The 15,688-nt window shown below is 43.8% G+C and overlaps 1 protein-coding gene across 1 annotated transcript in view; it reads left to right on the top strand.

The window, feature by feature from the left end:
- The window catches only part of LOC115102119 (cadherin-4-like), a 555,321-nt gene that overhangs the window by 371,466 nt on the left and 168,167 nt on the right, over positions 1-15,688 (top strand). The window contains exon 4 of the mRNA XM_029621715.2: positions 485-705. Within this exon, the coding sequence (XP_029477575.2) occupies positions 485-705 (221 nt within the window). The remainder of the gene's footprint in view (positions 1-484; positions 706-15,688) is intronic.

Raw genomic sequence — 15,688 nt, 5'->3', positions numbered from 1 at the left:
GTCATATTTGTATCAGAGTTTTGTGTTTTGACCAAATACTATGCATTCTAATCTATACTGTAAGTCTGTATGCGCTGTACAGTATATAAGCCTATTCTTCACTCTCCAACAGAGGTTGAGATGTTAATGTGAAGCACAACTCATTCTCTCCTCTATTTCCACCCTGTTCCTTAAGTAAAGTTGTGACATTATCATTGCTATTTCTCCAAAAATAATGTCTGGGTTAATTTCACAGAAAGACAGGCAGGCAGGGGGGAGAGATGAGGATGTATGGAGGGGAGGGGAGACGACATCAAACAGTTCAGTGAAAAATATCACACTGCTGTATTCATACCTTTTTAGGGAATAAGCATGGTATCCACGGCCATGAATGAATAATCATTCACATATGATAATGCGGACCATGTATTAGTAGTATTAAGAATATGTTCCAGTCAAAACGTATCTCTCTCTCCCCCCCCCCTCTTTCTCTCTCTCTCTCCAGTGAGTTTTGATGATTGTATGGCGAATGAGGGGGTGGTCTTTCAGAGCAGTGACCCCAGGTTCAGCATTGGCGCTGACGGGTCCATCTACGCCCAGAGAGAGGTGACCAGCCTGACCGCACCGGTCCAGTTCACGGTCATTGCCAGCGGTCCACACGTGTGGGAGACCACGGTCAAACTGGCTCTGATGGGGCAACCCACTCCCTCACCACCAAGCAATCAGGTATGAGAATCACTTTGTTCATAGATGTACAGTGCCAGTCAAAAGTTTGGACACGTCTACTCATTCCAAGGTTTTTCTTTATTTTGACTAATTATTTTACTATTTTTTACTATTTCCTATATTATACTATATTCAAAACTATGAAATAACACATAGGGAATCCTGTAGTAACCAAAAAAAGTGTTAATCAAATCAAAATATATTTATAAGTAGCCACCCTTTGCCTTGATGACAACTTTGCACACTTAGCATTCTCTTAACCAGCATAGTCACCTGGAATGAGGATAACATAGTCACCTAACATAACATAGAATAACAGGTGTGCCTTGTTAAAAGTTCATTTGTGGAATTGATTTGCTTCTTAATGTGTTTGAGACAATCAGTTATGTTGTGACAAGGTAGGGGAGGTATACAGAACATTTGGTAAAAGAACAAGTCTATATTATGGCAAAAACAGCTCAAATAAGCAAAGACAAATGACAGTCCATCAAAAACAAGAAAAAACCATCAAGCGCTATGATGAAACTGGCTCTCATGAGGACCGCCACAGGAAAGGAAGACCCGGAGTTACCTCTGCTGCAGAGGAAAAATTACCAGCCTCAGAGTTACCAGCCTCAGGAATTGCAGCACAAATAAATGCTTCACAGAGTTCAAGTAACAGACACATCTCAACATCAACTGTTCAGAGGAGACTGTGTGAATCAGGCCTTCATGGTCGAATTGCTGCAAAGAAACCACTACTAAGGGACACCAAAAATAAGAAGAGACTTGCTTGGGCCAAGAAACACGAGAAATGGACATTAGACCCGTGGAGTCCAAATTTGCAATTTTTGGTTCCAACCGCCGTGTCTTTGTGAACGGATGATCTCTGCATCTATTGTTCCCACCGTGAAGCATGGAGGAGGAGGTGTGATGGTGCTTTACTGGTGACACTGTCAATGATTTATTTAGAATTCAAGGCACACTTAATCAGCATTGCTACCCCAGCATTCAGCAGCGATACGCCATCCCATCTGGTTTGCGCTTAGTGGGACTATCAGTTGTTTTTCAACAGGACAATGACCCAAAACACCTCCAGGTTGTGTAAGGGCTATTTGACCAAGAAGGAGAGTGATGGAGTGCTGCATCAGATGACCTGGCCTCTACAATCACCCGACCTCAACCCAGTTGAGATGGTTTGGGATGATCTGGACCGCAGAGTGAAGGAAAAGCAGCCAACAAGTGCTCAGCATATGTGGGAACTCCTTCAAGACTGTTGGAAAAGCATTCCAGGTGAAGCTGGTTGAGAGAAAGCCATGCGTGTGCAAAGCTGTCATTAAGGCAAAGGGTGGCTATTTGAAGAATCTCAAATATAACAGATATTTTGATTTGTTTAACACTTTTTTGGTTATTACATGATTCCATGTGTGTTATTTCAAAGTTTTGATGTTTTCACTATTATGCTAGAATGTAGAAAATAGTAAAAAATAAAGAAAAACTGTTGAATGAGTAGGTGTTCTAAAACTTCTGACCGGTAGTGTACACAACTTGAAGCAACCACATATTTAGCCATGGAGCAAGTTGGCCAGCAAGCAGCCAATCCTCGACACACCCACAAGTTGTTTATGCATCAAAACCCAGCCCCGGACACCTATAGCGCGGTTGTAAAAATAGCAAAAATATTTCTGATCCCCCGGACACCTATAGCGCAACTACCAGCATTTAGATTAATCATTGTGCTAGGTTTGTTAAAATAGAGCATGGGGAACACAGACAGGAGATGTGCAATGACTTGTGGGATTTAGTCTCCTCAGGGAAGAATCTGTTGGGTGTCAGGGATGTGTGTTCCTGAGTCAAGGGACATGTGAAATAATGGGTGTTGTGTATAGTGTGTTTTTGTTTGCATTTGTGCCTGTCTGTCCAGTGTGTGAATGTGTTTACACAGAGGGTTCTACATTGAAGCCAAAAGGGTTTTTACCTAGAGCGGGGATCTGCCTGGAGCCAAAAACGTTTATCCTATAAGGACAGCTGAGAAACCCTTTTAGATCCCTTTTGGAACCCTTTTTTTAAGAGTGTATACAGTGAATTCATAAAGTATTCAGACCCCTTCCGTCTTTCCACATTTTGTTATGTTACAGCCTTATTCTAAAATTGATTAAATACATTTTACCTTCATCAATCTAGACACAATACCCCATGATGACAAAGTGAAAATAGATTTTTAGAAAATGTTCAAATGTATATATAAAAAAACAGAAATAGCTTATTTACATACAGTTGCAGACGGAAGTGTACATTCCCTTCAGGTTGGAGTCATTAAAACTTGTTTTTCAACCACTCCACAAATGTCTCCTTAATAACAAACTATAGTTTTGGCAAGTCAGTTAGGACATCTACTTTGTGCATGACACAAGTCATTTTTCTAAAAACTGTATAAAGACAGATTCGTTCACTTATAATTCACTGTATCACAATTCCAGTGGATCAGAAGTTTACATACACTAAGTTGACTGCCTTTAAACAGCTTGGAAAATTCCAGAACATGATGTCATGGCTTTAGAATCTTCTGATAAGATAATTGACACCATTTGAGTCAATTGGAGGTGTACCTGTGGATGTATTTCAAGGCCTACCTTCAAACTCAGTGCCTCTTTGCTTGACATTATGGGAAAATCAAAAGAAATCAGCCAAGACCTCAGAATAAAAATCTGGTTAATCCTTGGGAGTAATTTCCAAACCTCCTGAAGGTACCACGTTCATCTGTACAAACAATAGGACACAAGTATAAACACCATGAGATCACGCAGCCATCATACCGCTCAGGAAGGAGACGCGTTCTGTCTCCTAGAGATGAACGCACTTTGGTGCGAAAAGTGCAAATCAATCCGAGAACAACAGCAAAGGACCTTGTGAAGATGCTGAAGGAAACAGGTACAAAAGTATCTATATTCACAGTAAAACAAGTCCTATATTGACATAATCTGAAAGGCCGCTCATAAAGGAAGAAGCCATTGCTCCAAAACTGCCATAAAAAAGCCAGACTACGGTTTGCAACTGCACATGGGGACAAAGATTGTAATTTTTGGAGAAATGCCCTCTGGTCTGATGAAACAAAAATAGAACTGTTTGGCCGTAATGACCATCGTTATGTTTGGAGGAAAAAGGGGTGGCTTGCAAGCCAAAGAACATCCCAACTGTGAAGCACGGGGGGGGCAGCATCATGTTGTGGGGGTGCTTTGCTGCAGGAGGGACTGGTGCACTTCACAAAATAGATGGCATCATGAGGCAGGAAAATGATGTGGATATATTTAAGCAACATCTCAAGACATCAATCAGGAAGTTAAAGCTTGGTCGCAAATGGGTCTTCCAAATGGACAATGACCCCAAGCATATTTCCAAAGTTGTGGGGAAATGGCTTAAAGACAATAAAGTCAAGGTATTGGAGTGGCCATCACAAAGCCCTGACCTCAATCCCATAGAAAATGTGCGGGCAGAACTGAAAAAGTGACCAAGGAGGCCTACAAACCTGAGTCAGTTCCACCAGCTCTGTCAGGAGGAATGGGCCAAAATTCACCCAACTTATTGTGGGAAGCTTGTGGAAGGTTACCCGAAATGTTTGACCCAAGGTAAAGAATTTAAAGGCAAAGCTACCAAATACTAATTGTGTGTATGTAAAATTCTGACCCACTGGGAATGTGATGAAAGAAATAAAAGCTGAAATAAATAATTTGCTCCACTATTATTTTGACATTTCACATTCTTAAAATAAAGTAAGGGGTGATCCTAACTGACCTAAAACAGGGAATTTTTACTTGAATTAAATCTCAGGAATTGTGAAAAACTGAGTTTGAATGTATTTGGCTAAAGTGTATCTAAACTTCCGACCTCACATCATCATCTCAGTGGCCTATAGCAGCAACCAACTAGTATAGGTGTAAAATGTGTAAATGCACCTATAGCTCTCAACATTTTTTTAAACCTTTATTTAACTAGGCAAGTCAGTTAAGAACAAATTCTTATTTTCAATGATGGCCTAGGAACAGTTGGTTAACTGCCTTGTTCAGGGGCAGAACGACTGTCAGCTCAGGGATTTGATCTTTTAGCCTTTCGGTTACTCGTCCAACTCTCTAACCAATAGGCTACCTGCCACCCCATTAAGTCCTTACGTTATATTGCTGGAATATTGTTCAGGATTTAAACTGCAACTCCACCACCATATCTATTTCTGTCCCTCCTGAACAAATCATATCCATGTATAGAGATCTCAGCATCCTCAAAAGAAGAGTCCAAGTGAGATTTTGCCAATACGTGAATATTGTTTGAATGCACTAGACAGCATATTTTATGAATTTTGTTCCTTAAACTGAATATATTTAAGGGAGCAATTAACAGACCTTTCTTTGGTAGATTTACAGTATTTATTTATATGTCCAAACATGAATCAGCAGTTGGAATCTGAGATAGAGATACTCAGTCAGTGTGTGTGTGTGGGATGGAATGACTTATGTCTGTCGCTCCTCCTATCTCCATGGGGGGGAGGGTGAACAATCCGTTTTTCATACCTCATATATGCTATGTCACCTTGTTGTCTTGATAGTAAGTTTCTTAAACAAAGGTGCAGATGGAGCCAGGTAATTAGAGGAGGTGGCTAGTCTTGCAAATGTATTTTGAATTATGAATAATTTGTGTAGGTAGGAGGCATATGTACTGGCCCAGACACTATTACAGTAAATGGTATATGGGTAAATTAAGCTATAGTATAGAGTTAGGAAGCAAGCCTGATGAACCAAACCACTAATCTTTCTGATGTTACTAATAGATTCCATCACTTTTCTGCAGACAAATTGAATAAATGGAATTGTACAATATTTCTTATTCTTACTAGTGAATACAGTGAAGTTAGATTTTTAACATTTAAAGATTTTTTGTTTATCTGGAACAATTCAGAAAATGTTGCCATGCCTGAGTTGGCTTCATTAATTAGTGAATCAAAAATTATTGTGTGATAAAATCAAATTGGTGTCATCAGCAAAGAGAATGTGAAGTAAGGTAGAAGACACAGCAGCAAGGTCATTGATATAGATTAGGAATTACAAAGGTCCAATTATCCAACCTTGTGGGATGCCACAAGATATCTTGGCCCTGGTAGATGCACAGCCATTTGCATAAACAAATATAGCCAATTATAAGCATAATCCTGAAAACTGTAATAATGCAATAGAGAGTATCATATTTCGTGATCAACCGTGTCAAACGCTTTGGATAAATCTAAAATGATGCCAAGAACATATTCATTGTTGTTCAGGGCTGTAAAGATTTTATCCACAAGTTACAAAAGAGCCCGTTTTTACGAGTAGTTTTTACGAAAACCATATTGTTGCTCATATAGAATACAGTGTTGATTTAAATGTTTCAACATTCTCTTATATATCAATTTTTCTAGGATTTCAGAAAAACATGATAGTACAGATATTGGGCGAAAGTTTGTAATAGATCTGGGATGCCCAGATTTATAGAAGGGGATAACTTGGCAATTTTCAAATCTTTAGGAACAATACCAGTTTGCATTGATTTGGTGAATATGTTTATTAGAGGCTCAGTAATCGAGGAAGACACTGATTTTACCGAAGAAGTACTAATCTCATCATAACGTGCTGCTGATATATTTAAGTTACCATTTACCTTCACCACATCCATTACACCAGGAGTATCAAACTGAAGCAGAGAAGGGAAGGGATTTCCAAGGGAAGGGATCAATCCAAGGGATTTCAATAGTTTTCTCTATTTTCTTTGACAGAGAAGAACCCACATTCACAAAAATGTTATTAAATTCACTATAGGATCACTATAGGTCTTATTTCCAACAATGCATTGAGATGGTATAGTTGTAGATTACTTTTTCTTATTCAACAGTTGATTAATGATTTTCCAAGTTAACTTTATATTATTTAAGGATTCTTGGAATTTGTTAGTAAAATATAGTTTTGGGGATATCCTAAGTAGATTAGTAAATTTGTTCTTATACTTTTTGAGAAACGTTATTTTTTGAGACCGGTTATAAATGCAAGGTTTCCAGAACCCATTTGCTGCTCTCTTACTTTGGGAAAGCAGTGCTGAAATACAGAATTGAAAGATGTGAGAAAAGTCTGGTAAAGCAGACTCCACATCGGCTTGATTATAAATAAATTCCCATGAAATATCATCAATCAACATCTTAAAGCGCCCACGATTACCTTTGTTAAATATTCTACCCTTAATAGTACTAATCATTCCCATCTGTTTCTTTCCAGCTGCCAAAGAGAAGTGGAAAATTGGAAAGTGGTCAGAAATGTCATTATAACATTAGCCATATTATTCAAATAATTAGTAAAAATATGATCAATAAGGGTGTCAGATGAACAGGTCACTCTGTGGTCTTATAGGTGAGGGGATACAGATAGCTGGGGGATAAAGTATTCAAAAAGTCAGATTTAAATAGGTTTATGTTGTAATCACCCAATTTTACCATTATTATTAATCACATTCAAGGTTGATGCAAGGATATCAATGTCAGAATCGGGTGGCCGATAGATGCATGCAATTACCACTTTTTCATCACCAAAATATGAACAGGAGGGAATATCTATGAAAAGAGATGCAACATCAATGTTATCAGATGTGAGTTTGAGGTCCTCTCTTACAAATAATTGAAAATGTTTATGAACAAAAATGGACACTCCTCCCACTCTTGAGGTTCAACAGTGGTGAACATTATTGTAAGGTGACATTTCATAAAGCATGGTTGTCTCTTGAGTCAACCTTGTTTCTGAAAGGGCAACAATGGAAAATCCATGATTGCGAGAAGACAGATAATGAACAAGATGGTCATGATTTTTAGGAAGACTCATCTCTGGTAAATCTCAGGAAATGTAAATCTGGATCAACACAATCATTATATTTATAATTTGCTTCATTAATATCTAATGGGTTGAAGAGCATGTTATCAGGGTCGATATCCTGCCCAACTAAGAGAGATACACAGTCAGAATCATCCAGACAGTGGAACGGAAATATAGAAGTGCATGTCTCACATGTCCAATACAACCACACATTTGTGTTAGTTTTATCAATAGGGGTGCACCTCCTATAGAATGCGCATTGACACAGTCCACATAACACCGCTGAAGACTTCAGAGGGTTATGACATATAGATCAATGTGTGTTTTTGGTCATGAGGTTAGGTGAAACACACTTGCCAAAGGCCTACGGGGAGGGGGGTCAACCAGCTGATCATACCTCAGGTATGTGATGTTGCCTTTTTTTCGTTCTTCATTTAGTCATGGCAGCAGTTCCTTTCTTTTGACTCATACCTTTTCAGAGAAGTCTTCATTGATGAAGATTTTGATTCCCTTCAGGCACTTGGCTCTCCTGAGAATTTCCCCCTTGTCGTTGAACCTGAGCAGTTTCACCACTATAGATCTGGGCCATCCCGAGGGGAACAAAGTGCCATTCCTGTGCGCCATCTCCATCTTGATGAGTTTAGGATCCAGTTTGAGTTGACCTGCCAGGGTTTGACTTCTGTGTCATGCCAAGTTTCAGTCTTTCTGTCCTCAATTCCATTGATTAAATGTTATTGAGCCTCAATTGGTTTTCGAAGTGGGCTCCTTTGGAAGAGTGCTTGTCAAGTGTTGTTTGGAGAATTGCGAAATCCTCAGACATGGTTCTGAATGTGTTCTGGCTGGAGACATTCGCGCCCTTTAGCTCCTTCACCCCCGACTGCGTAAATTCCAAACGGTGTTTAAATTACATTACATCCTTAAACAGATCATCAACCCTTTTGTTGGTAGAATTCTTAGAGTTGCAGGAAGGACTTAAAGTTATTTTCCTTCAGATCTATTAGATCAGTCCGCTTGTCGTCAATACCTGGAGGTGGTCTTGAGAAGAGCTGCCCGGGATCTCTTCCAGGTTAGACGACAGCGGTGGACAAAAATCTGGGCCGAGGGTATGCCGACCTCCTCCTCTTGCTCCGGGAAGAGCGGGGGCTGATAGCCCAGGGAACACTAAAAAGGTGAGAGAACCTTGGCAGAGCAAGGAAGGGTGTTGCGGGCATATTTGACTCACGCAAGTTGCTGGCTCCAGGTGGTGGGGTTGGCAGAGACCAGGCAGTGAAGAGTCGTCTCCAGGTCTTGGTTGGCTCGCTCTGACTGGCCATTGGACTGGGGGTGGAACCCGGAGAACAGGCTGGCCGATAACCCAATGAGTGTGCAGAATGCCATCCAGAACCGGGACAAGACCTGAGGACCCCGATCAGAGACCATGTCCACTGGGAGTCCATGGATCCGGAAGACCTGTTGCACCATGAGTTGGGCCGTCTCTTTGGCAGAGGGTAGCTTGGGGAGAGGAATGAAGTGGGCGGCTTTGGAAAACCGGTCCACTACTGTCAGGATGGCGGTGTTGCCATCAGACGGGGGAGACCCTTGACAAAGTCCAGGGAGGAACAGGAGGAACAGGCAGAGGTTGAAGGAGACCAGCCGGAGCTTGCCGGGGAGTCTTGTTCTGTGCACAGATCGTGCATGCGGCGACAAGTGCGGAGGCGTCAGAAACCATGGTAGGCCACCAAAAGGCCAGGGTCCGACGGGAGGCCGAGTGGCAGGCAAGCTTAGAGGAGTGGGCCCACTCCAGAACCGAGGAGTGGACAGCTTCAGAGACAAACAGACGGTTATTTGGCCTCCCCCCGGGGTACGGCTGGGAACGCTGGTGAGAAGGATGGTCTCGGGTTCCGGAGGTGTATCCGTGGGGCTATAGCGGCAAGAGAATGCATCCAGCTTAACATTCTTGGATCCCGGTCGGTATGAGAGGGAGAAGTTGAACCGGGTGAAAAGCAAGGCCCACCTAGCTTGCCTGAAGTTGAGACGCTTGGCGGTGCAGAGATATTCCATGTTCTTGTGGTCTGTCCACACAATGAACAGATGTTCTGCCCCATCCAGCCAGTGCCTCCACTCCTCCAACGCCATCTTCACCGCAAGAAGCTCACGATTCCCCACATCGTAGTTCCTCTCTGTTGTGTTGAGGTGATGGGAGAAGAAGGCACAGGGATGTAACTTGAGGTCCAGGGCATAATGCTGGGACAGGACAGCCCCCACCCTAACATCCGAAGCATTGGCCTCCACCATGAACTGGTGGGACGGGTCAGGATGAACCAAGATGGGAGCTGTGGAGAACGGTGTTAGAGATCCAGGAACGCCCAGTCTGCAGCTGGGGACCATGTGAACGGATCCATGGGAGAGGTGAGTGCAGACAGGGGAGAAGCCATGGTGCTGTAACCCAGGATAAAGCGGCAATAGAAGTTAGCGAATCCCAGGAAACGTTGCAGTTGCTCTCTGGACATAGGCTGGGACCAATCCTCCACCGCTCTCACCTTCCCGGGATCCATCTGTATACTCCCTGCAGCAATGATGTAATCCAGGAAGGGGATGGTGGAGCGATGGAACTCGCACTTCTTTGCTATCACAAAAAGCTGGTGTTGGGGGAGGCAGAAGGACGGATGAACCCTGCCTCTAGGGAGTCCTCAATGTACGTCTCCATTATCTTGGTCTCCAGACCCAACAGAGAGTACAGTCGTCCCCGGGCAGAGTGGTGCCTGGGAGAAGGTCGATCCCGCAGTCATATGGTTGGTGCAACGGAAGCGAAGTGGCCTGGGGCTTACTGAACACCTCCTGAAGGTCCTGGTACTCCGCGGGAATGGTGTAGAGGTCCGGGCAACTTCCCAGCCTCCAGGAAGACGTCCCGGGGTAGGCTGCGCTGACTTCAGGAAATGAGCGTGGCAGAACGGGCTCCAGCCCATGATGGCACCAGCAGACCAGTCAATAATGGGATTGTGTCGCTGGAGCCAAGATAATCCCAATACCACAGGAACTTGAGGAGAATTAATTAGCAGAAATAGGATTGTTTCGCTGGGGTTCCCTGACACACGTAGGTTGATGGGGGTGGTGTTGTGTGTGACCCGGCCCATATAGCGCCCGTCCAGCGTTCTAACGTCCATGTGGATGCCAAGCTCGGACCCCAGGGTAGCATCTATAAAGCTCTCATCGGCCCCAGAATCGATGAGTACCCAGAGAATTTTGACTGGTTCCCCCACAGCAAGATGGCATGAAAAGGGATGTGAGTAAGGGGAGAGGAAATGTTATCCATTTGGCCCATCAGAGTACTCACTCCTACCAGTCAGCCTGGTCTTTTAGTGGACAGGTGGCCAGGAAATGACCAGTAGGCCCGCAATTCAGGACACTCTTCATGTGAAGCCTGCATAGCCGTTTGGCTGGGGACAGCATAGCTCTGCCTTGTTGCATTGGCTCGGGAAGAGGTGAATTGGCAGAATTCGGAGACTCTCAGGGGAACTTGGTTAGCCTCAGGTTCTCTCAGCAACGGGGCCATCGGGGACTTCCGGGATGTCTCAGAGGCAATGTGGAAGTCTTGGACGGGCGAGAGAAATAGAACCTGCTCTCCTTCCATCCTTTCTGTAGTCGCCTGAATGGTCAAGGCAATGAGCGAGTCGAGATCCGGTAGTTCCCGGGCTGCAAGCTCGTTCTTTACTTCCTCTGATACTCCGTGCAGGAACATGTCGAACATCGCTTCCGGGTTCCAGGCACTCTCAGCTGCCAATGTGCGGAAATCCACCGGATAGTCTACCACACTGCAGTAGTCTTGCCGAAGCTGGGGCAACTTCCGGGCAGCCTCTCTCCAGGGCAATGGAGCATCGAAAACTTTCTTCACCTCCGCCACAAACTCCTCCAGATTGAAGCATACGGCCAACTGTTGTTCCCATACTGCCGTAACCCAGGCGAGAGCCCTCCCGGACATCAGCGTGCTGAGGTACGCTATCTTAGATTGGTCTGAGGGGAAGGAGGAGGGCTGCAGCTTAATGATGAGGGAACACTGAGTGAGAAATGCCCGACAGGTGCCCGACTCTCCATCGAAGCGTTCCGGGGGAGGTAGGCGAGGTTCCCGGGAAATCAGTGTGTCTTGGGAGGCGACGCTGCTAACAGCCGGGTTACTGAGGGCCTGGGACGTTACCGTTGTGGTAGGTTGCTTAACAAACAACCCGCAGAATTGCTCCAGAAATGTGTTCAATTCTCGGTCATGGCATTCGGCTAATGTCTGGACCCTGTCCATGAGGCCACGAAGCAACTCCTCGTGCCTTCCAATGGTGGCTCCTTGGGAGGAGATGGCGTTGCGGAGCTGGTCCGAGTCTGCTGGGTCAGTCATGGCCAGTTCGCACTATCATGTTTTAGGGAAGATGCAGACAAGGTCAAAGTAACAAAAGTTTATTACTAGAACAGGGGGCAGGTAAAACGACAGGTCAAGGGCAGGCAGAGGTCAGTAATCCAGATCAGAATCCAAAAGGTACAGAACGGCAGACAGTCTCGGGGTCAGAGCAAGCAGAGGTCAATAATCAAGGTACAGAAACGACAGGCAGGCTCAGGATCAGGGCAGGCAGAATGTTCAAAACTGGGAAAACTAGAAAACAGGAACTAGAAACAGACATGAGCAAGGGGAAAAACACTGGTAGGCTTGACGAACAACACTAACTGGTAACAGACAAACAGAGATCACAGGTATAAGTACACTGAGGATAATGGGGAAGATGGGCGACACCTGGAGGGAGGTGGAGACCAGCACAAAGACAGATGAAACAGATCAGGGTGTGACATACACAGAGACTGTCACACATAGCTAGTCAGCCTTGACTATAGCCCTGATACTCAGTTCATCAGGGCTAGGCATGGCCTTTATCTAAACCCTTTAGAGTAGAAGTGAAGGCTATTCTAAGGAGTGGAATGTATTCGTATGATTAGGAAGGTAGGAAACAGCATATATTAACAGAGTTAGAGCTCTGGCTATATCATGAGATCCTAGACTTGTCTCTCTCCCTGAACCCCATTGGTTTATCCAGCATCTAATCAGTGCAGTGATTCCCATGTCTCCCTGCCACCTGGTAACACATTACCCACTGGAACAGAGAGGGATAGAGGCAGCCTGGGCACTCTGAATCACAGGATCATCCAGAATTATCCATGTCCAGAAGAGCCCATGTGTCATTCAGTTCTCTGCCATGACACTGATTCACCAAGAGGACCTCTTACTATGGGCAGCCAAGATGGGGTCACACCATGGCTGCCGTACCTTGACCAGAGTGTGTTGTGTCCAAGGGCATATGTGTGCGAGTGCTCATGACCCCTGGGAGCTCCACGGGGAATTTAACACCCAAATCGCACTGGATTCACAGACTTTGTCCCACAGTAAGAGGCATAGATAGCCAGTCGAACTAAAGAGCAGGTTTTAGACCCTAACTGTGACCATTACACATTCATACTATTTAACTTAGATACTGAAGAAGGAGAAGAATTCTACTACAGCTGTAGTTTTTATTTTATTTTACCTTTATTTAGCTAGGCAAGTCAGTTAAGAACAAATTCTAATTTTCAATGAAGGTGAGTTACAGTGGGGCAAAAAAGTATTTAGTCAGCCACCAATTGTGTAAGTTCTCCCACTTAAAAAGATGAGAGGCCTGTAATTTTCCTCATAGGTACACTTCAACTATGACAGACAAAATGAGAAAGAAAATCACATTGTAGGATTTTTTTATGAATTGCAAATTATGGTGGAAAATAAGTATTTGGTCAATAACAAAAGTTTAACTCAATACTTTGTTATATACCCTTTGTTGGTAATGACAGAGGTCAAATGCTTTCTGTAAGTCTTCACAATGTTTTCACACACTGTTGCTGGTATTTTGGCCCATTCCTCCATGCAGATCTCCTCTAGAGCAGTGAGGGGGCTGTTGCTGGGCAGCACGGACTTTCAACTCCCTCCAAAGATTTTCTATGAGGTTGAGATCTGGAGACAGGCCACTCCAGGACCTTGAAATGCTTCTTACGAAGCCACTCCTTCGTTGCCCGGGCGGTGTGTTTGGGATCATTGTCATTGCCTTGCTGATGGAAGGAGGTTTTCACTCAAAATCTCACGATACATGGCCCCATTCGTTCTTTCCTTTACACGGATCAGTCGTCCTGGTCCCTTTGCAGAAAAACAGCCCCAAATCATGATGTTTCCACCCCCATGCTTCACAGTAGGTATGGTGTTCTTTGGATGCAACTCATCATTCTTTGTCCTCCAAACACGCCTTTTTTACCAAAAAGTTGTATTTTGGTTTCATCTGACCATATGACATTCTCCCAATCTTCTTCTGGATCATCCAAATGCTCTCTAGCAAACTTCAGATGGGCCTGGACATGTACTGGCCGGGGGACACGTCTGGCACTGCAGGATTTGAGTCCCTGGTGGCGTAGTGTGTTACTGATGTTAGGGTTTGTTGGTCCCAGCTCTCTGCAGGTCATTCACTAGGTCACCCCGTGTGGTTCTGGGATTTTTGCTCACCGTTCTTGTGATCATTTTGACCCGACGGGGTGAGATCTTGCACGGAGCCCCAGATCGAGGGAGATTATCAGTGGTCTTGTATGTCTTCCATTTCCTAATAATTGCTCCCACAGTTGATTTCTTCAAACCAAGCTGCTTACCTATTGCAGATTCAGTCTTCCCAGCCTGGTGCAGGTCTACAATTTTGTTTCGGGTGTCCTTTGACAGCTCTTTGGTCTTGGCCATAGTGGAGTTTGGAGTGTGACTGTTTGAGGTTGTGGACAGGTGTCTTTTATACTGATAACAAGTTCAAACAGGTGCCATTAATACAGGTAACGAGTGGAGGACAGAGGAGCCTCTTAAAGAAGAGGTTACAGGTCTGTGAGAGCCAGAAATCTTGCTTGTTTGTAGGTAACCAAGTACTTATTTTCCACCACAATATGCAAATAAATTCATTAAAAATCCTACAATGTGATTTTCTGGATTTTTTTCCCCTCATTTTGTCTGTCATAGTTGAAGTGTACCTATGATGAAAATTACAGGCCTCTCTCATCTTTTTAAGTGGGATAACTTGCACAATTGGTGGCTGACTAAATACTTTTTCCCCCACTGTAACTGCCTTGTTCAGGGGCAGAACGACATATTTTTTACCTTGTCAGCTCGGGGATTCGATCTTGTAACCTTTTGGTTACTAGTTCACTAGGCTACCTGCCGCCCCAATGCAAGCTGTTATATAGACAGAGGAGACAACGAGGACACTGAGAACAATGTGATGTTTCATTATAGACATAGCGCTTTGTGGCACTCTGCTTATGGATTAATAACTTCCAGATGTGTGTGTCACCAGGGGCTGACTCATATCGAAGTGGGGCAATGGGAGGCTGGGAGAAGAGGGGAAGGCCGGGATAGGTGCCAGCTGGCTGGGTACTGGTGGGACCGGAGCTGGGGGCCGCTTCCATTTCACACTCACTGACTTCTGTTCACACAGCGGGTGTGTGTGAAAGAATGGGTGTTTGTTTCTGTGTGAGTGTCTGATAGAGGGGTAATGTATGATCATGTGTGAATATGTTAAGTGTGTGTGTTTTAGTGTACATTTCTGTTTGTGGAAATAGTGTGTGTGTGTGTGTGTGTGTGTGTGTGTGTGTGTGTGTGTGTGTGTGTGTGTGTGTGTGTGCGCGCACGTGTATGCGTGTGTGTGTACAGTGCATTCTGAAAGTATTCAGACCCCTTCACTTTTTCCACATTTTGTTATGTTACAGCCTTACTCTAAAATGTATTAAATTCAATTCATGTCATTCATGTTTCCCCATCAATCTACACATAATGATAAAGCAATAACAAGTTTTTGACATTTTTGCAAATGTATAAAAAAAAAAGAAGAAATATCTTATTTACATATATTTTCAGATCCTTTGCTATGAGACTCGAAATTCAGTTTAGGTGCATCCTGTTTCCATTGATCATCCTTGAGATGTTTCTACAACTTTATTGGAGTCCATCTGTGGTAAATTCAATTGAATGGACATGATGTCTATATAATGTCCCACTGTTGACAGTGCATGTCAGAGCAAAAAGCAAGCTATGAGGTCGAAGAAATTGTCCATAGAGCTCC

The sequence above is a fragment of the Oncorhynchus nerka genome, linkage group LG20 (assembly GCF_034236695.1).
Source record: "Oncorhynchus nerka isolate Pitt River linkage group LG20, Oner_Uvic_2.0, whole genome shotgun sequence".
Classification (NCBI taxonomy): domain Eukaryota; kingdom Metazoa; phylum Chordata; class Actinopteri; order Salmoniformes; family Salmonidae; genus Oncorhynchus; species Oncorhynchus nerka.
Note: the sequence above shows the minus strand (reverse complement) of the source record. Positions and strands in the feature narration are given on the sequence as shown.